The sequence below is a fragment of the Alosa alosa genome, chromosome 7 (genome assembly GCF_017589495.1).
Source record: "Alosa alosa isolate M-15738 ecotype Scorff River chromosome 7, AALO_Geno_1.1, whole genome shotgun sequence".
Taxonomy (NCBI): Eukaryota; Metazoa; Chordata; class Actinopteri; order Clupeiformes; family Clupeidae; genus Alosa; species Alosa alosa.
Genome location: NC_063195.1, coordinates 22,280,270 through 22,299,357, shown reverse-complemented (window position 1 = coordinate 22,299,357; position 19,088 = coordinate 22,280,270). Strand labels below are relative to the sequence as shown.

The window sequence follows — 19,088 nt, the reverse complement described above, 5'->3', positions numbered from 1 at the left end:
ATGGACACACAGATGATTGAATGAATGAAACAATTAATGAATACACAAAGAAGTATAAACAACAACAAACAAACAATCACATATTCATAATCATCATCACATCCTCATCCTCTCACCACATCAACACAACAAACAAACATTATCATAATCATAACCATCATCATCATTGAGGCCCTGCCCCAGCAGAGTGGACTATACTCTCAGATTTCTCATCATAGCCACTGCAATCACAGACACTTCCATGGCATCCCAGCATGCTGCATGGAATTCCAGTTGAGGAAAAATCACAAACAGGTTTGTCTCCAACTAGCAAATGTAAATCTTCCTACCAAGTGTAGCTGCCATGTGAATGCATGGTGTCTGAATACGTAATGTATGCAGTTAGGAGTTTCATGAAAGGGCATGTTTAAATGGGGTTAGAGCCATCATATGTTCTAGAATCTAGAACACTCCACAGAGAACCAGAGAACTAAGTACGTGTCCACTACAGCCCTCAGATCTTATGAACTAGTGAGGATGTAGACTAGTGAGTTGGTCTCAAAGGGTTGTGCTTTCTTCTGGGCTGCTCAAACCAAAACACACTGAACAGCACTGAGGAAGACTGCAGTGCGAGATTCTCCATGGCCTAGATCATATTTTCTTCAGAGACTTTAAAAATAGACTAAAGTATTCTGAATATAGCGTGCACCTAATGCAGCGCTGAACACAGTCAAGGCCAGTCCAACTCAATTCACTAGAAGAGTGCATGACTAAAGGGGGTCTGTCATGTTGTTGAAGCCTTCAGATGTCTTTTCTCTATGTGATGCTCAAGACTGTACATCAATGCTGCTGATGAACGCCATAGGCTACTTTTAAACTGTTCTGATCTAAATAATATGGAACATTTTCTACCTCTCTACCTCTCACACACACACACACATACACACACACACACACACACACACACACACACACACACACACACACGCACACACACACACACACACACACACGCACGCACACACACACACACACACACACACACACACACACACACGCGCGCACACGCACACACACACACACACACACACACGCACGCTCTTTCTTTCTTTCTTTCTTTCTTCCTTCTCTCCTTCCTTTTACAATTTCCTTCTGTCATTTCTTTCTTGTTCTTTCTTTCTTTCTCCTGCTCCTTTTATGGAATGTGTGCCTTTCTTTCCTCACCATAAACATATATTAACACTGGATACTACTGTAGCACCCCCACACACACACACACACATCCACACACACACACATCCACACACACACACATCCACACACACACACACATCCACACACACACACACACCGAGGTGTTGTTGAGTTTGGTGAGCTGTCCCACGCGTGCGATGGCGAGCTGGCAGGCCGTCTGTGGGTTCCTCTCGCGCTCCATTAGTGGGTTCCTCTGCAGCATCAGCTGCACCAGAGACCGCAACTTCTCCAGCTCATTCACCACCCACCACTACGGGCAGAGAGAGAGAGGGAGAGAGAGAGAGAAAGAAAGAGAGAGAGAGAGGGAGAGAGATAGAGAGAGGGACAGAGAGAGAGAGAGAGAGAGAGAGAGAGAGAGAGAGGGAATGATGGTTGAAAGAGAAAGAAAGAAAGAAAGAAAGAAAGAAAGAAAGAAAGAAAGAAAGAAAAGAGTGATCTTGTGGCACAAAATGTGATCTTTACAAAAATATGACTTCTATCACAGAGTTTTGGAAGTTTGTCTCTTACCTCTGCAATCTTGTTGTCCATTAGTGTTAGTTTCTGCAGTGCAGGGAACATAGCTGTCTTGGAGCCTGTGAAGCACAGTTCACAGTAAGCATGTAAGGCCTGTCCATAGAACAAGACAGGTTCAGAAATAAACACACATGTTTGAGTTTACCTGGTGGCACATCATTAAACTCTATACTAGTCAGGCCAGTCTCTGAAAGATTCAGGGTGTCCAACCTGGAAACAGAAGTAAAATGTCAGCCTGACAAATGTCTGTTAAGCACTACAGATTAAATCTTTCATAGTTATTTACTGTATGTGTATTTAGATGGTAGCTTAATGTGTATTTAACAACTGAAACATCTAGTGAGATGTTGTATAATTAGTTAAAGAGCTGTTATGGAATAATACTACATTAATTAGTAGTCCATGAAGGAAGCAGTGTCTAGATTGTTTTATACATGGACATCTAGAAACCTCTTTTCTTGAGGTCTGGCTGTATAAACTGCACAACAGCATAATATAGTTCTTCCTTGTTCTTACTGGGGGAGTTTTCCAATTTCTGTCAGTGTTTCTGAAGTTATTGGATTCCTGGAGAGATCTAGATGGGTCAAGGACTGCAGAACATCAACAGGCCTAGAGGAAATAAGAAGATGCATAAATGAAAGCAAGAGCAAAACAAAACACAAACACAAACAAAAACACAAACAAAAACATAAATAAAACCAAAAACAAACAAAACAAACAAAGGTTACTTGACAGTATCGACATAAGAGTGACATGACACTGTCATGAACACATGACACTGTCATGACACATGAAACCTAACCCTAACCTTAACCCTAATCCTTCTAACCCTAATCCTAACCCCAACTCTAAACCTAACCCTAACCCTTAACCTAACTTGTTATGACAAAAACCGAATGTCACTTAACAGAAGTGTTATGTCATTGTTTATGACTTGTTTATGACACGTTCATGCCAGTGTCATGTCACTCTTACTGTATGTCGACACTGTCAAGTAAAGTGTAACCCAAACGAAACACAGCAAGACTCTGCAGCTGGATGGGTGAGGCTCACCGCTGCAGGTCGGTGATGTTGTTCTCCCTGAGGTAGAGCTCCTCCACACTGGGCCACATGCACGCACACTGCAGCACCTGCACAGACCAGACGAGAGTCTCAATCCACCTCATTCCTGAAACCTGCTTCCATTCCAGTTTTCATCTTACATCCTTTCTGTTTACATATACTTAAAGCAGTTCCAGTAGGCTAACTTGAATAATCTTCAACGTACATTACAGACGAGACACAAGTTTCAACAGAGCTGAAGACAACTGGATCTAACAGAGCTACACTATAAGCTACCATCATAACATGCACATTCTATCTAAATGAATTTGAAGATGATACCACAACTGCTTTGCTGATAAAAGCATACCTCAATATAATTTGATTTAATATTGAAATGAACATCATACACATTCTATGATATTCTATTGGATTTCTTGGCATGCACCTTAAACAAAAATAGGTTCCATTCTAGTGTCTAACCTCAGGCCAAGTGAGGCCACAATCAGGAAGTGCCAGGACTCTGAGGTTGGTGAACGCATGGGTCAGGCTTGAAGGGTCAGAGGGCAACGTCAGCCTGTTGTACCTGCAGAGAGAGACAGAGATGAGACAGACAGATGTGAGGAAGGACAGATAATTAGATGGACAGAGTGGAAAAGAGGGATCAATAGATGGATGGATGGATGGATGGATGGATGGATAAATTAATTGAAGCAGCGACTTGCTCATAAATATGATAACAGACAGATAAATGGACAGGAAGAATAGCAAACAGAGGTGGCTGAGTGGCTGGATGAACAGGCGAAAAGATGGATACGGGTATGGGCTGAAGAATGGATGGATGGACAGATGGATGGATGGACAGATGGATGGATGGATGGATGGATGCATGGATGGATGGGCATGGATGGAAGGAAGGAAGCATGAACTTGTTAACAGATGCTGTTACCCCATCTGAAGTGCCCTCAGCTTCTCCATCTGTTCTGTGATGGCTGCCAGGGCTTCCCACGAGCTCAGCAGGTTCTGAGAAAGATCTAGAAATTCTACATCTGTGGAAAGCAAATTGCGCAACCAGTCCACCAGTCAGAAACAAATACACTCTCTATGAAACAGATTACAACAACAATCTTAAAGCTGCCGTCCACAGATTAATCCAATACACTTTTGTTGCCAAATTCAGTCAATCAATCCTCACAGTCAACTAGCTCAGATATCAACAACCCTTCACCAAAATTGTGGTCTTTCCCTTTAATGCATTATGATCAAGTAAGGCACAGGGTTACCTGGACTGGACTTTCCCTTTAATGCATTATGATCAAGTAAGGCACAGGGTTACCTGGACTGGACTTTCCCTTTAATGCATTATGATCAAGTAAGGTTTACAGGGTTACCTGGAGCAGTCTTTTGTATTTCATTTCGAGAGGCAGTTCCCCAGACTTCAAAGCTCCTAAGGGCCACTTCTTTGAGGTTCTCCACTCTGTCCACATGAAACAGAAGGCCACATATATATGCTATATGTTATATATTCACTATAGCATTACGATACAAATTAAAAAATGAATGCGCGGGACAGTGGTAGCGTAGTGGCTAAAGAGCTGGGCTAGCATGTAGTAGCATTGTAGAAAAGTTGTGGGTTCATTTCCCGGCTTCCCCATTGTGCCCTTGAGCAAGGCACTTCAAGCCCCAAGTTGATCCGGGGAGAATGGCCCTTGTAATATAATTGACATGTGTAAGTCACTTTGGATAAAAGTGTCTGCTAAATGAATGAATGTAAATGTAATTCTTATTGAGACCCTTAGCATGCATACCTGTTGTTTGTTATATCACGTGGAGGGATGAAAAATGTGTTTTTAGTAAAAATGTATTTAGGCCAATCAGTCTCTCCCACTGATCTATCTAAATAAGAACAAACCCCCAAAAAAATACACTTAACAAATGACACTTTTAGAATAACCATATAACTTGTAATTTTGTCTTTACTCTTACCTCTGCTTCTCGGAGAGCTCCTGGAAGCCCACCATCTCCAGTGTGCAAGTAGAGATGGTGAACTCCATGCCCTCCCGTTCCTTCTCGTACCGCTGCCTCAGGGCCGTCAGGAAGTCCACCCCGAAGCTGGCCTTCTTGGGACGCACGAACGAGCCACCCGTGGGGTGTCTACAATGAGAAGTTGTTCAAAAGATTTCCCATTTCAGGTTAGGCCTGTGTACACAAACTAGCTCAGCTAACAGCAGATCCATTCTGTCAGATTGGTCAGGTTTGCAGGCTATGAAAGGACACAATCCACAACAAATTCCAAGCTGAAACAGTATACTTGGAAGACAAACGATACAGAATGAGCATCTTAACTTTCATATCACTGGCTAATTAACTGGATACTGTTGTGGCTTTATCACTGACATTCAGTTGGGGGGGTCAAGGGGCAACACATATTGGACCTGTTTAACGATATTGTAGGCTTACCTGCAGGTAAAATAATGGACCCCCTCGTGGGAGCCATCATGTTTGCCTCTCTCTGGATTGTCCCACTCCACACCAAGCCACACGCCTATAATCAGTGACATTCACATTACAGTTCAATTCTATTATTCCTGTGACTGACCAATGTTCTATTCTATTCTAGTATTCCGGTGTCTGACCAATACATTAAGGAAGTGAACCTTTGGTTGGAGGCACCGTGCCAACAAAGCGCACGGTGGCCCGCTCCCCGTCACAGCTTATTCGTCTGCCGACAGCATCGGAGGGAACCCCCTCTTCCATGGCAGGCTGTTCCCCGTCCTTGACTCGCATAGGATCTGCTGCATGAAAAGTTAACATGTACATAACAAGCCAATAAATTAAATAAATTGACTGATCGGTTTGAGCAATTAGAAAGAAAAGCTGAAAATCAGCTAATTCCAGTTTCTTGAACCATTTTTCTGGAGTAGCCCTACTGCGGTGTCAGTAAACTGGATATATTTGGCATGACAAAACAAGGTAGCCTATGTGAAGACGTCATTTTGAACTTTGGAAAACACTGATGAATATTTGATCAATATTTTTTTACCATGATCAAACTGTGATTAATCGAGAAAATAATCGATAATCGACAATTAGTTGCAGCCCGAATTTAAAGCACCTTTCCTTTTCAGAACCTAAGTCCAAAAAATCATCCTGACATATGGTGAATAAATGGAGAGACGCTGGTGCAGGGTAGGCCTTATGTTCTGTAACAGAAACAAGCTTCATTTGTCAATATGCAATATTCAGATTCTGTCTATAGTTGCCTATAATCACAGGACATTAACTGAAACATACATGATCAACGCTATAACAATATAGCCGCGTGAAACCCACGAACGATGTTAGTGATCTTGTGATTATGCACAGAGTAAGGCATTAAATTATGTTGATTAATCTGTTATCCCAGTTGATTGTTGCTAACATAGAATACAGTCTATGGTTGCTAACTCAACACACCCTTGCAGACATTGTCTTGAAACATACATAAGTCTTAGTTGTCCACTACAATGTTGCAATTCATGTTAAACGGACACAGGTAAATACCACCTTTACCTTGTTCGGAAATCCTACGATGTTATTTCCCACGTTAACACAGAGATAACTCTCATCCACAGACAGTAAAAGCCACCACAGGGTAAACTAGACTAGCACTTGTCAACTACTGATAACAGGAAGTGACGCACTGGAAGTCCTACACAAAAAGTAGTTCGTTCTCAAGTCAACGTGGTTGGTCGCATTTAATTTCTGTATTTGATAGTTGTTATGAATGCTCACTGTATAGAATATAATTTATTATTTTGTTTGTATATAATAAAATACTCTATTGACCAGAACGATCTTATGCATCACCACAGTTTTCTGTTTAGGAACTTTTCTTCATTGTTTTTAGTACCCTCCGACCAATATTCACGTTGGACCTCTTGAACAACGTGTGTTTCTGACCGTAGTGGATATTTACCGATTTACTACTCTGTGTTTGATCTTCCTTGAATAGTTATTTTGAATACGATTATATGGAAAAGCAATTGGATAGAAGGATAAGTTAACGTTGGCCGTGGGAATACGGTCTTGAAATCACCAGTGGAAAACAATGAAAAATAAATTAACAGGAAAGAGGTAACGTTGAAGTTATCTCAACTGAGCTATCGCATACTCTAACTTACCAGTTGCTTAGCCAAATGCGTAACGATAATTGCTGTATGTCTGGATGCCAGCTTAGCTTCATTGAGCAGTGTGCCTGTTTTCACAGTAATGCAAATGAGGCTGGCGACGAGGCTGCCACTTACGCTGTGGGGCAAGTGTCCGGCTGCTTGTTTCCCAACAAATCTGCAGCTGGCTCGGGATCACTGTCTGCACTATTCTCATCCAGTTCGACAACCAACACTGTGAAGTTCGTCCCAGCGCCAAAGGTATGTGTCCTCTTCTGTTGAACTTGAAATTCTTCACCTGCTACAATATACTTTTGGTTCTCAAAACACATAGCATTGGCTTCAAAAGTTCAACTAACACTGACAGCACACACACACACACACACACACACACACACACACACACATATATATACTACTACTACTATACATATACTCTTTTGATCCCGTGAGGGAAATTTGGTCTCTGCATTTATCCCAATCCGTGAATTAGTGAAACACACTCAGCACACAGTGAACACACAGTGAGGTGAAGCACACACTAATCCCGGCGCAGTGAGCTGCCTGCCAACAAGCCTTGCTCAAGGGCACCTCAGCCTGGTCGGGGTTCGAACCGGCAACCCTCCGGTTACAAGTCCGAAGTGCTAACCAGTTGGCCACGGCTGCCCAAATATTATTCATAATCAAACTATAATGTCCACTAATAATGTGTTTTAGAGTTTTGACCAGTCCACTGGATCTTTCAATTCTTTCAAATCTGTCTGCTTGACAGCTGCCTGAACCGAAGCCTGTAAAAGATGAAGATGCAGCCGCAGGCCCTGCAGCAACCCCTGGAAAGGTACAACCAAAGAAAAGTAAAAAGCCCAAATCAGCAGCAGAATTAAAGCTTGAGAACAGGTGGGTGATTTTACAGATATTACAACATAACCAAATGTGTGCAAAAGCTCCCACCGCAGTAGTATTATGCACAACTACATGTCTCGGAAAAGTCAGAATATGATACAATGTGTCCTTTCTTGCATTGTCCCATAGTGAGTCTCAAAAAATAAGAAATTGAAAATGATGACATTTAGAGCCTTCATTGCTTTACAACAACCCTATACTCACTCTGAAATTATGTAAACATTCTGTTGTGTGGCGATCCCTAATCTCAGTCTATTCTGGTCTTGCCCTGGTTCTTTTGGATTCACAGAGAAAGTTCTTTACAAAATGCGGACAATGAGGACACAGTGGCGAAGACCCCGAAGGCACCCAAGCGGAAAGCCCCAAAGGTTGAGGATGAAGACGCAGCAGGGAATGATGGGAAGCCTGCTAAGAGAGTAAAGACCTTTAAGGACTACGCCGCTGAGAGAGTGAAGTTGAGCAGGACCGTGTTCGTGGGCAATCTCCCCGTCAGTTGCACCAGAGAGGTAGAGCAAATCAGTGTTATGGACATGCAAGCAACAGGACATGTAGTTTAGATCATAACGTGATAAAATACTGTATGTGATTTTGGTGAGGAAAACACACACACACACACACACACACACACACACACACACACACACACACACACACACACAGAGCTTGAGGTACAGTTTGTAAGAACATCTGAAGAACTTGACCTCTGAAATGACATGTCTCTTTTTTTTTCTTAGGCACTTCGGGCCATTTTTAAGGAACATGGACCCATCGAATCGATACGGTTTCGTTCAGTGGTATGTACTTAGCATATCGTCTACATGTAACATGGTGCACCATATGAAACACCAACATGGTGCACTGGGGCGGTAGTAGCGTAGTGGTTAAGGAGCTGGGCTGGATTGCAGTAGCCTGAAGAGTTGTGGGTTCAATTCCTGGCTTCCACAGTTGTGCCCTTGAACAAGGTACTTAACCCCAAGTTGTTCTGGGGATAATGTAATCCCTTGTAATGAAGTTGACATATGTAAGTCACTTTGGATAACAGTGTCTGCTAAATGAATATATGTACCGGTACATGTCTGTGGAAAATAATGGTCATTCTGTTTTGCAGGCTAGAGAAGATCCATCCATGTCTCGCAAAGTAGCCGCCATTCAGTAAGTGATAATTGTTTGGCCGCTGGTTTTCTGGCTAAAAGTAGCAGAACTAAAGCTGTCCTCAGACTGTTGTCTGTTATCACTGTCATTGCTGTGTTTGTTATTGTGTTAATGGTAATTGATGTGTGCTCTGGCTGATATTGCTTTTCACTGGACTGTTTTGGACTTTTTTTTGTCTTATAATTTGGCTGTATTTGATTCTGCTGTTGATTTAAAAATGTAACTTCTTTGTTGATTTAAAATTGAACTGAACCTTCCTGGTTGGTTTCTCTGTTTTCTCCCCTCAGTCGTAAAGTTCATCCCAAAAAGCAGAGCATCAACGCATACATAGTTTTCAAAGAGAAGGAGGCAGCAGATAACGCCCTTACTAGGTAGGCACCACTGCAGTGTACATCCTGTGCACATACTCTCTGTAATACATAAGTATATAGTTTGTATATTATAGTATTTGTTTATTTTCATTAGGCTATTGATTGCATTGACATTATTGTTTATTATTGCTATTGTCCTTAAAGGTGCTCTAAGCGATGTTACATGGTTTTGTCACACACTGCAAACATCACCTCACCATCCGCTAGCTGCAAAAACAACTTGGTCCAGCCTGGACCATAAAAACATAACAAACTGTTAAAGCGAAATCACAGACGATATGCACGTTTAGGAGAGTTTCAATTGCACGGGAGGGAAGGGCAAGGAGTAGCGAGCTAGCTCCATTTTGTTTGAACGTCAACAGAAGTGACGCTATCCAACATCGCTTAGAGCACCTTTATGTAGTCTTACAAACATTTTAAAACTGTTCATTTTTAACTATTATATTTTTAATTTACAATACCATAGTACCATAACTGTAACATAAGTATTCTGTAAGTTACATAGGGCATAACATATTATATTACCGCCCCAGTGTGATGGGGCCATGCATCATGGTATGATTGAACTTCTGCAGGAATGGCTTGGAGATTTCGAAGGACTTTCATATCCGAGTGGACACCGTCTCCAAACAAGTAAGTGTGCTTTGGTACAGGCAGAGAAGCACGCCTCCAGAGACGGTTGAGAAAGTGTTCTACTTTGACGCTTCTTAATGATCTCTTTGGAACCTTTTCCATCACATGGCTCTAGGATGCACCTTTCTGTGCAAGGGCATGTGTCCCCTTGAAGGTTACCATGTTCTAATTGTTTGTATTACATCTATTGAAATTAGTTCTCTTTATTCTCCTTTCAGCATGATCACAAGCGATCCATATTTGTTGGCAATTTACCATATGGTAAGCTATCCTTCACTATGTTTTTTTCCAAGTCTGTAGCTGTTTTTCCAGTCTATTGCGGTAGACAGTAATATTTGGTTTAAAAGTAACATTTTGTGCCACACATTAGATAAGGTATATCCACCTGGGGGAGTTTTAAGTTTTGTTTTGCATTTTCTATTTTGTCAATAGATCTGTAATAACTGGACAATGTAGTCATCATGACACAATCAGCTGACATTTTTAAAATGACAACGTTCTGCCCAACCCAGTTATATAAGTACTGTTATTCACTGGCAGTGCTTGCCCCAGCAGTACGTTGAGTAAACTATAAACTTTTTCCCTGTGAACGGGAGTGGACTTGTCATCCTACAGTTCAGTTACTGTGTCACTTTGGGTAAAAGGAGTTGGCAAAATACCAGTGACTTCACTTGTGTTTCCTTTATAATAACTCCTATTGATCTCCTCTGTCTCTGCTGTGCCGCTGTCCAGACATCGCGGAGCTGGCCCTGAGGCAGCACTTTGAGGACTGTGGCTCGGTGGAGGCCGTACGGCTGATCAGGGACAGAGACACCGGCATGGGGAAAGGATTCGGCTACGTGCTGTTCGAGGTGAGAGGATGCCACGTTTGGGAGCAGTGTTCAGGCCCTATTATAGCTTTAGAAATGTTTGGGGGGGGCTGTGGTGCAGCAGGCTACAGCGTCCGTACCATATACGGGTCCGAATACGACCTGCGGTCATTTCCCGATCCTCATCTCTCTCTCCCACTTGCTTCCTGTCACTCTCCACTGTACTGACCAACTAAAGGCAAAAAAGCCCCCCCAAATTTTTTTTTTTAAAGCAATAACATAATATTATATGTTCTCAAATGAACAGCCAAGACTGAATTCCAACACCGTGCCTGAGAAAAGTTAAGCAATAAGCATCTCACATTAGGGCTGCAACTAGGTCTGCACAGGACTGATTTTTCCGTCCTGCGCCCGCCTGCTCCCGCAATATTCTGTCCCGCTCCCGCAAAAAAGGATCTAACTGATTACCTATATAGTTACCTAACGGCGATTCATTTAATTGTTGAAGTAATCGATTGTTTCAGCCCTATTTTACATTCTAAATTGTAATGGTACAGCCTCTTATAATGGTTTGTAGATTACAGGACTTTTACATCAGCTTCTGCAAGAAAGAAATCACATCTTCAGGTGTGTGGTCCTTAAAACAGTCTGTTGTTCTGTTGTGTTTGTCCAGAGTCCTGACTCGGTGCAGCTCGCCCTGAAGCTGGACGGCTCCACTCTGTGCGAGCGCAAGATCCGCGTGAAGCGTTCGGTCAAAGACAAAGATGCGAAAGCGACGGCCTCCGAAGATGGAAAGGGCCGAGGCCAGAGGAGGACGGGACCCATGAAGACAGGACAGAAAGAAGGACCTCCAGGCAAACCTGGTGGTGTCAGTAGAGGAGGAGGAGGCGGCGGTGGTGGTGGTATGGGTAGAGGCGGTTTCGGTAGAGGTGGTGGTGGTGCCGGTAGAGGCGGTTTAGGTAGAGGTGGTGGTGGTGCCGGTAGAGGCGGTTTAGGTAGAGGTGGTGGTGGTATCGGTAGAGGTGGTATCGGTAGAGGTGGTTTCGGTAGAGGCAGAGGCGGCCAGAAGCCCTTCCAGAGAAATCAGGGGAAGAAGACGTCCCCCTCAACTTTCAAAGGAGAAATGGCCGACCCCGGGGCCAAGAAGCACAAAGGACAGAAAAAGAAATCTAAACCCCGGAATAAGGACAAGATCCACTTATGAGGAGGTGGTCAGTCACATTTGTTTCGTCGACGTTTTGACAGGAACAAGAATAAGATATTACTCCCATTGCTCATTGGTTTATCAATGGTTTCGTCTTTTAAATGGTATGAATGAACTTTAAAATGAGAACATTCTGTGGTCACATTTGTTTTTTGTAACAGGAACATCAGGGGGGTATTCCAAGTACGTGATTTATTGACAAACCTGGGTAAATTAACCCAGAGTAAGTGGTAAACCTCCTACAACAAGAACAAACACAGCATTGTTTTGTTAGAATGAAGCCATACAGGTCTTGTTGTAGGTTTACCACTTACTCGAGTTAATTTACCCAGGTTTGTCAATAAACCACGTACTTGGAATACTCACATTAAGATATTATTCCCATTTGCCACTGATTAATCACTGCCGTTGTCTTTGACTGTTAAAATGAGGACATTCTGTGATCACTGTAAAACTTTGTCTCAGAACAGACAATGTGATAATCATTCAACAGTAACTGTTTAAAAAAAAAAAAATCACATCACAAAATCAAACCATACAGCAGTGGTTGCAGCTCAATCCTTCTTTATTATTTTTTTGGTAAAAATAAAAACAGGGCAACATTCCTTAACATGACCCATCAACAGTAAGGAGTCCTTCAAGCCACAGAGAAGAAAACTAACAAAATTGCCTCGCTGTTTTCAAACAATAACTTAAGTACAGACAGCTGGTCAAGGGACCAGTGTGGAGTCTTTTGTGTTGCTTTCACAGATGTGTTCCTATTTGTCACCGCAATGACCAGTACTTATTATTAGTCGTCACGGAGTGATATAACAAAAAGGATGTAAACAACTGTTGTGGTAAAAAAAATCGAGTTGACCAGGCAACCAAATGGGTCAGTCCCAAACCTCACGCTTCTGGCAGAAAGTCTTGCACTCTTCGATGCTGCATGTTTCATGTTACTGGACTGAAGAATAACAGAATTTACTAGTTCTGTCTTGTTTTCTTGTTTTTTTGTAAATGATGATTCGGCACAACAGTTAACAGACCCTGATATAGACATGATGCCAAACTTCTTATTGATGGGGCAGCACCTGTAACAACGTACAACTCAAAACGAGCTGTAACAGTAACAATCACGGGACAGACACGTGGGAGTTTGTGTCGAAAATGTTTAGCAATAGACAGACATATCTATGGATGGACATCCATATGAAAATGTACATGTCAGGAGTTCAGGAGCTTAAGATGGAGCGCAGTGCAAATCATTACATGACCATCCCTATCCCCTCGGATTTGAGTTATGCTTCCACGGGCCGTCATTTTTACACTTTTGGGAGGCGAGGATGAGGCCACGTTCTGTTCTGGATGGGATTGACAACTGTGAGGATCTCTGGAGCCGGTGAATGAGATTATGGGGCGGGCTGGGGGAATAAAAACTAATGGTAGTAAATCAGACGCCTCTGGGCTCTCACTCCACGTCGTCGTCAGGAGAGGTCTGGGCGTTGACGATACGCTACGAGAAAGGAGAACATGAACAATTAGATCATTAGAGTCATTATCAGTGACGACAAGATAATAAAGATGCTAACATAAAGGTTACAAGAATAAGGGATAAATATCTTAAAATATCTACAAAATGCGAAAGATATTTATATTCAAAGCCATTAAGACACTTGCAATAGGAACAGAAGATGATCTGATAATGACAGCCTCTGTTCTCAGCTTTCAGAAATAGTTAAATCCCCTTACAAGTAAATACACAAATACCAAGGATTATCATTAAGTGCTTAGTGCCAAACTCTCAATCATATCTCATTCTCAATCATCAAATCTCAGTCATCCGTGCCAGTGGACCTAATAGAAAGGTAGTCAGAAAAGAGTCTAATGGTGGGTGTGGGGGTGGTTATCAAGGGTGGGAGTGGTGGGCTTTCCACATCAATAGGGCGTTGTTTTGGGTGTTCCCTAGTCAATTAGTTGAGTTATTTACTGGTAACTGGGGGGGTTGTCAGGTCTTCCCTGGTAATTGTAGTCCTTATTGTTTTAGGGGCGGTGAGCAGGTCTCTCTGTTTCATGCTTGGATCCTTGGGGTTGGGTGTGCTCATGTCATGTGCTCAAGTCGTTTAGGGCTAGGGGACTAACGGGAGTTTCCTGAGGGGTATTTCACAAAACCTAGATAAGGGATTAAGCTGGGATTTTTAGGTTATCCTGAATGAATTTAGCCTTGACTTGGTTTCACAAAAGAGATGGCACATAAGTTACCATGAAGATGTATTCTCTGCACCTAGCCTGGTCCCGACCAGGCTAACAGCCAAGCTAAGTTCATTCTAATGGTAATTATGTTGTCTTATTGGTTCAGCTAGCTGTCATTCACATAAGACCTTCGTGCTAATTTTTAAGGAGCTTTATTCCATTTATAAACTATTTGCTAAATGTGTTTGCTCGCAAAACAAAACAGATTGTCTACCTAACCATATGGTTATTATGACCGCCGCGCAGCGAAGCGGCGGTCATATAGGTTTAGTCAGATTTTTTTTTTTTTTTTTTTTCTCAGTAGACATATGTACGCATGCATGCACATGCACAAACACACATACACAGGCAAACACACAAGCACACACCCACACACATAAACATAAACATGTACACGCACACATGCACACAATTAAAGAATTTCTCAGAATTATGAACAGGCAAGATGGGGGTGGGGTTGTATAAAATGAATTTTACATGTGAAATCTATGAACTAATCATGTTTTTGTACTTGTTGTCTAGCAGATACCAGTGAGAATTGAGTGTGGATAATGCAATTTAGTGAGACAGTTAGAATCATATAGGCCTTTCAGCGTGATTTATTTTTGTGGAAAAAATGTGCTGGACTGGGCGGCGGTCATATTTTGTACCGCTCTGCGGTACATCTAGTTATATTAATTGTGATAGCCTTATGATTATTAACATAGGCCTAGGCCTAGGTACTCACTTTTTGCTTATTTTATTGTTGACGTTTGATGAATAGCCTACTGTAGTTGATTGGAAGTGGAGGGGCAAGTTTTCGAAGGTATTTTCAACTATAATATTAAAGTATATCATACTATGTGCATCTTTGCAGTGGCAAGTTGCTTTCTTAATGACGTTGCGTGCCGAGACAAGGAAGCACTCACACGTGGGTGCATACGTAAATTTGCATTCAGTCGGTCTACCACGCCTACTCCTGCTGTTTTACCGAAATAGCCATGATTCCCCATTCCAAAAAGGACAACTTTACTTCATTGTGAGTCTATATCAAAAGCGGTTGTTCACTTTGTGTGAATGACATATTTTCCGCGTCTTTTTTATTCCAACTGTGGGCACTTTGGAGCAGAAACGAGAACGCGCACACATCCTGAATTACTTACACCTGGCTTGACATAGTCGCTCCTACTCATCCTGGATTGGCATTAGTGAAACGAGTTGAGCTAGGATGACCAGACAACGCTATGTCAAACCTCGCTTTATCACTTATCTTGGATGTCTTAATTCTGCCTTTGTGAAATACCCCTCTGGTGAATGGCAGGTTGTTTGTATGCATGTAACGAGTGCGCGGCGTGCGTGTGTGTAATTTCACCCTCGGTGACGTGTGAGTGCGTGCGCAAAGTGTGAGCTTACATGTGGTGTTTGTGTGTACGTGAGCAAGAGAGAGAGAGAAAAAGCTAATCTGTGGTAACTTGTGGTGTGTGTGTGTGTGTGTGTGTGCTCACCTGGCTGATGGTGGGCAGCTTGGTGAGCAGCATCTGGAACACTGGCGGCGGAAGCGTCTGCTGGAGCACCTGCAACAGCTGCTGAGGCTGACCGCACACAGCGATGGCGTTGGTCAGGTGATCCACACCCTTCTCATAGTCACCTGGGGAGGAGGAGCAGGGGGGTCATGTGTGTGTGTGTGTGTGGTCACATCACATGCAGTCAACAACCAAGCCATCATAAAACAACATATCATAACATAATAAATAACAAGCATTGCCTAAGTACATGTGCATACAATGCAAACAATCTTCCTTCTCCAATGTCACATGGGCCTACAAGGGGTGAGGGAGTACAGAGATCATCCAACACAAGTCAACATTCATGTTACAGGGTCTGGCAAGGTATTGATAAGGTGGTCTCCCAGTTTGTGTTTAATTGTGTTTAATCCCAATTGCCAAATTAATTCAATTAAGTCCACACTTCTAACCACAGAATTAGAATGAGGCTCTCCATTAGTATTTGTGAGGGAATAAGTTGGTCTCACTAGAGATGCAGAGTCTGCTTCTCCATCATGTTCAATTTGGAAAACAAACAAACAAGGTGTGACAACTGAGGGGTATTTCACAAAACCTAGATGAGGGATTAAGCTGGGATTTGTTGGTTATCCTGGCTGAATTTAGCCTTGACTTGGTTTCACCAAAGAGATGGCACATAAGTTACCGTGGGGATTTATTCTGTGCACCTAGCTTGGAGGGTATGCCAAGTGTCTAAATATAGTTTAGTGACAAATCTGCAGGTAGGCCACGGCTGCCCCCTATTATTGTGAAATACCCCTCTGGGCTGTGGTCACTGGTGGATGCTGAAGCGTGAAGTGTGAGAGGGAGAGCATGAGGAAGAGGAGGGGGAGAAAGAGGAAGCATCTTACCTTGGGCCAGCAGCTCCTCTCCCAACTGAATCTCTTCCAGGAAGAACTTCTGAACAGCCTCAGCATCCTTCAGGTCCGGCAACTAAACACACACACGTGTAAATTTGTGTAAAGTATGTGTAAATTTGATGCTACCACCGATTTTAGCCCCCAGATTACAGTGCTTCTCACCAAGAAGATGTCGAAGACAAGAAATGTTGACATGCTTCACACATTTCGGACAGGACTAGACATTAACGGATGACCGCACAAACAATCAACACATGACAACTGACTTCCCATAAACAATACAAGGACTATGCCAATGATCAATAAAAACAACTTCTATGCATTGCCTTATACTTCAAATACAGCCTAATAATAAACGTTTTTCATGCAAAGTCAAAAATCAATCAGGTAGTGTGTTCACTGTTTTAGGTGACCCCTTACCCTGGATAGGCCAGATTGGTCCTGTTGTGCCTTCTGTTTTCTCCTTCCTGGGACAGAATACAACAAGACATTATGAGCTAAAGCCCAAACGAAGGATCAGTGAATCCTAGCAAATGTTCAATATCGACCATGCTCTACACTCTCTGTCTTACTACTTTGGAGTGTGGAGTGTTCACTGTGGGTATGGGTCAGAGATGGGATGGATAGTCATCGACTTGGCCTTGACTATTTACAGTAGCCGAGGAAGAGGTTTACATTTGGCCTTGGTGGTTGGTTTTATATCTGATTTAACTGACTTGACTTGAAGTGGCTTGAAGTTCAGTTGACTTTAATTGGCTAGGCAACTAGCAAGTGACGTCAAAGACATTTCTATTCACTATTCAGTAAGCATCTGATTAACCAAATCTCCCAGGGTTGACTAAGCCCAAGTTTGACAAATTCCTTAAGTTGTCTACCAGCATGCTGTCTTGGATGACAAACCAATATCCATGTGTAACGGGTGAGAATGGAGGTTAAGCCATCCGGATACCACTGGTGGACAAACCACAGTTAGCAGCTCAGGTAATAACATTTCAGCAACAACACAGCGAGATAGCACATTTCAATTGGCTAACTCTGATTAAGCTAAACCTAGCAACTAGCTGGAAGCACAGCGTCTCTGTAAGCCATTCCTGCACATATGAGGTGATGTTAGCTAAACAGCTAGCTGATAGCATAAATGCCTCGATCACACCCGGACATTTACACGAATGCCCATTAACACGTTACCTCCTGTAACTGAAAGTGAACGAGATCGGCTGTGCATGGGTACTGTGAGGTAGACACCCCCATCGGGTTTTGCTGGACGGGTTAACACTCACGTTCCCGAAGCTTTTGCTTGAAGTTGGGGTCACTCCTTCTTTTCCTGTCGAAGTAGATACAGTAACCTAGGAATAGCGCACCGCACACGCCGGCGGCGATTGTACTTGTTCTACTATTCATTGTAGCTGTAGCCAAAGCCGGTGGTTGCCTCTTGGTAACGCAGGCTACCAAGGCAGAAATAAGAGGTAAAAGGTTTGTTTTAAATACCGTAACAATAACGTTACATGACCGACAGACAATCTGAGTTCTTCTCCACGGTCGAAAAAGACCCCATTCCCTTAACGTTGTCCTTGAGGTGACAGATGAGCTGGCTTTGGCGAATGCCTGATGTAAATTACAGGGTTACTTTCGTTCGGTCAGTCAGCCACACTTTCAAGCTTTGGTATCTTTATGATGGGTCAAATGTACGCTTGCATAAATACGGACAACATTCAGTGTTTGATTTTGCATGAAACAATTCCAGTGCAGTTTGACAAAAATCAGTAATGCAACTGTAATAGCTCTAGGCCCTATTACTGTGTTTATTTGGGTGGATATGTGGAAATAAAATTAGGTTAATAATGTGTTAATTTTGTTGACGACTTTACAACAACGCAATAAAATAAAGGAAGGCACCGTTCTCCGCGTTTTCTACTTGGCATTTTCCATGAATGCGGTAGTAAATGATATTGACCACGAGATGGCAGTAGTAATCCACTGGTTATTGAGGTGTCTGACTGCACAGGTGGGACAAAAAAATCACGTCAACCCAATGTTGTTCACCAATCTCTCCTTTCTTTTTACGCCCCCTCTTCTTTCATTCTATATATTTTTGTATTTCTTTCATTCACTTTCTTTCATTCTTTCTGTCATTCTTTCTGTCATTCTTACTTTCTAATTTTGCTATAGCTGCATGATAGTGATTACTGTATGCCATTTTGCAATGCTTACTAGATGGCAGCAACGCTTCACTATAAGTTCTCTCCTTAGCAGCTTCCAGCTTGAGTGAAATGTTTGGCCATTTGGTAAAAGTCTACATACTCTCCCCAACAACAAAAGAAGAGGCGAGACTATTAACTTCTCTCTCTCTCTCTCTCTCTCTCTCTCTGAGCATGCGGACCACAGTGCACAAGGTCAAATGAAAGAGTGGGTGTTTCTAAATGACATGCCTGAAAGGGAAAGCATTTC

General features: G+C 42.5%; 3 protein-coding genes across 3 annotated transcripts in view; 1 reads left to right on the top strand and 2 right to left on the bottom strand.

Annotated features, from left to right (window-relative positions):
- tbce (tubulin folding cofactor E) overlaps nt 1–6,445 on the bottom strand; it is a gene marked incomplete in the record, with an annotated part of 8,139 nt that extends 1,694 nt beyond the window's left edge. Inside the window, 13 exon segments of the mRNA XM_048249371.1 lie at nt 1,331–1,483; nt 1,741–1,805; nt 1,892–1,956; nt 2,263–2,355; nt 2,800–2,876; nt 3,271–3,373; nt 3,737–3,836; nt 4,179–4,264; nt 4,774–4,941; nt 5,248–5,332; nt 5,445–5,579; nt 5,903–5,990; nt 6,340–6,445. Of these exon segments, the coding sequence (XP_048105328.1) occupies nt 1,331–1,483; nt 1,741–1,805; nt 1,892–1,956; nt 2,263–2,355; nt 2,800–2,876; nt 3,271–3,373; nt 3,737–3,836; nt 4,179–4,264; nt 4,774–4,941; nt 5,248–5,332; nt 5,445–5,574 (1,125 nt within the window).
- Nucleotides 6,446–6,702: 257 nt separating this feature from the next.
- rbm34 (RNA binding motif protein 34) lies at nt 6,703–12,622 on the top strand. The gene is made up of 12 exons (XM_048248904.1): nt 6,703–6,903; nt 7,037–7,196; nt 7,708–7,832; nt 8,128–8,344; nt 8,573–8,632; nt 8,947–8,990; nt 9,278–9,361; nt 9,937–9,994; nt 10,213–10,255; nt 10,727–10,845; nt 11,477–11,699; nt 11,841–12,622. The coding sequence occupies exons 1-12, from the start codon at nt 6,878–6,880 to the stop codon at nt 12,005–12,007; spliced, it is 1,326 nt and encodes a 441-aa protein (XP_048104861.1). The 5' UTR covers nt 6,703–6,877; the 3' UTR covers nt 12,008–12,622.
- tomm20b (translocase of outer mitochondrial membrane 20b) lies at nt 12,555–18,226 on the bottom strand. The gene is made up of 5 exons (XM_048248906.1): nt 17,921–18,226; nt 17,061–17,107; nt 16,632–16,713; nt 15,724–15,866; nt 12,555–13,502 (listed from the first exon to the last, which is right to left on the bottom strand). The coding sequence occupies exons 1-5, from the start codon at nt 18,039–18,041 to the stop codon at nt 13,458–13,460; spliced, it is 438 nt and encodes a 145-aa protein (XP_048104863.1). The 5' UTR covers nt 18,042–18,226; the 3' UTR covers nt 12,555–13,457.
- Nucleotides 18,227–19,088: the final 862 nt, after the last annotated feature.

Excerpts from the sequence above, each read along its gene's own strand:
- rbm34 (XM_048248904.1), top strand. The coding sequence starts at position 6,878 with ATGAAAAATAAATTAACAGGAAAGAG. Across the intron at positions 8,345-8,572 it reads CCGTCAGTTGCACCAGAGAG|GCACTTCGGGCCATTTTTAA; the intron begins GTAGAGCAAATC and ends TTTTTTTCTTAG. Across the intron at positions 10,846-11,476 it reads TCGGCTACGTGCTGTTCGAG|AGTCCTGACTCGGTGCAGCT; the intron begins GTGAGAGGATGC and ends GTGTTTGTCCAG.
- tomm20b (XM_048248906.1), bottom strand. The coding sequence starts at position 18,041 with ATGAATAGTAGAACAAGTACAATCGCCGCCGGCGTGTGCGGTGCGCTA. Across the intron at positions 16,714-17,060 it reads ACCAATCTGGCCTATCCAGG|TTGCCGGACCTGAAGGATGC; the intron begins GTAAGGGGTCAC and ends GTGTGTGTTTAG. Across the intron at positions 15,867-16,631 it reads AGAGGAGCTGCTGGCCCAAG|GTGACTATGAGAAGGGTGTG; the intron begins GTAAGATGCTTC and ends CCTCCTCCCCAG.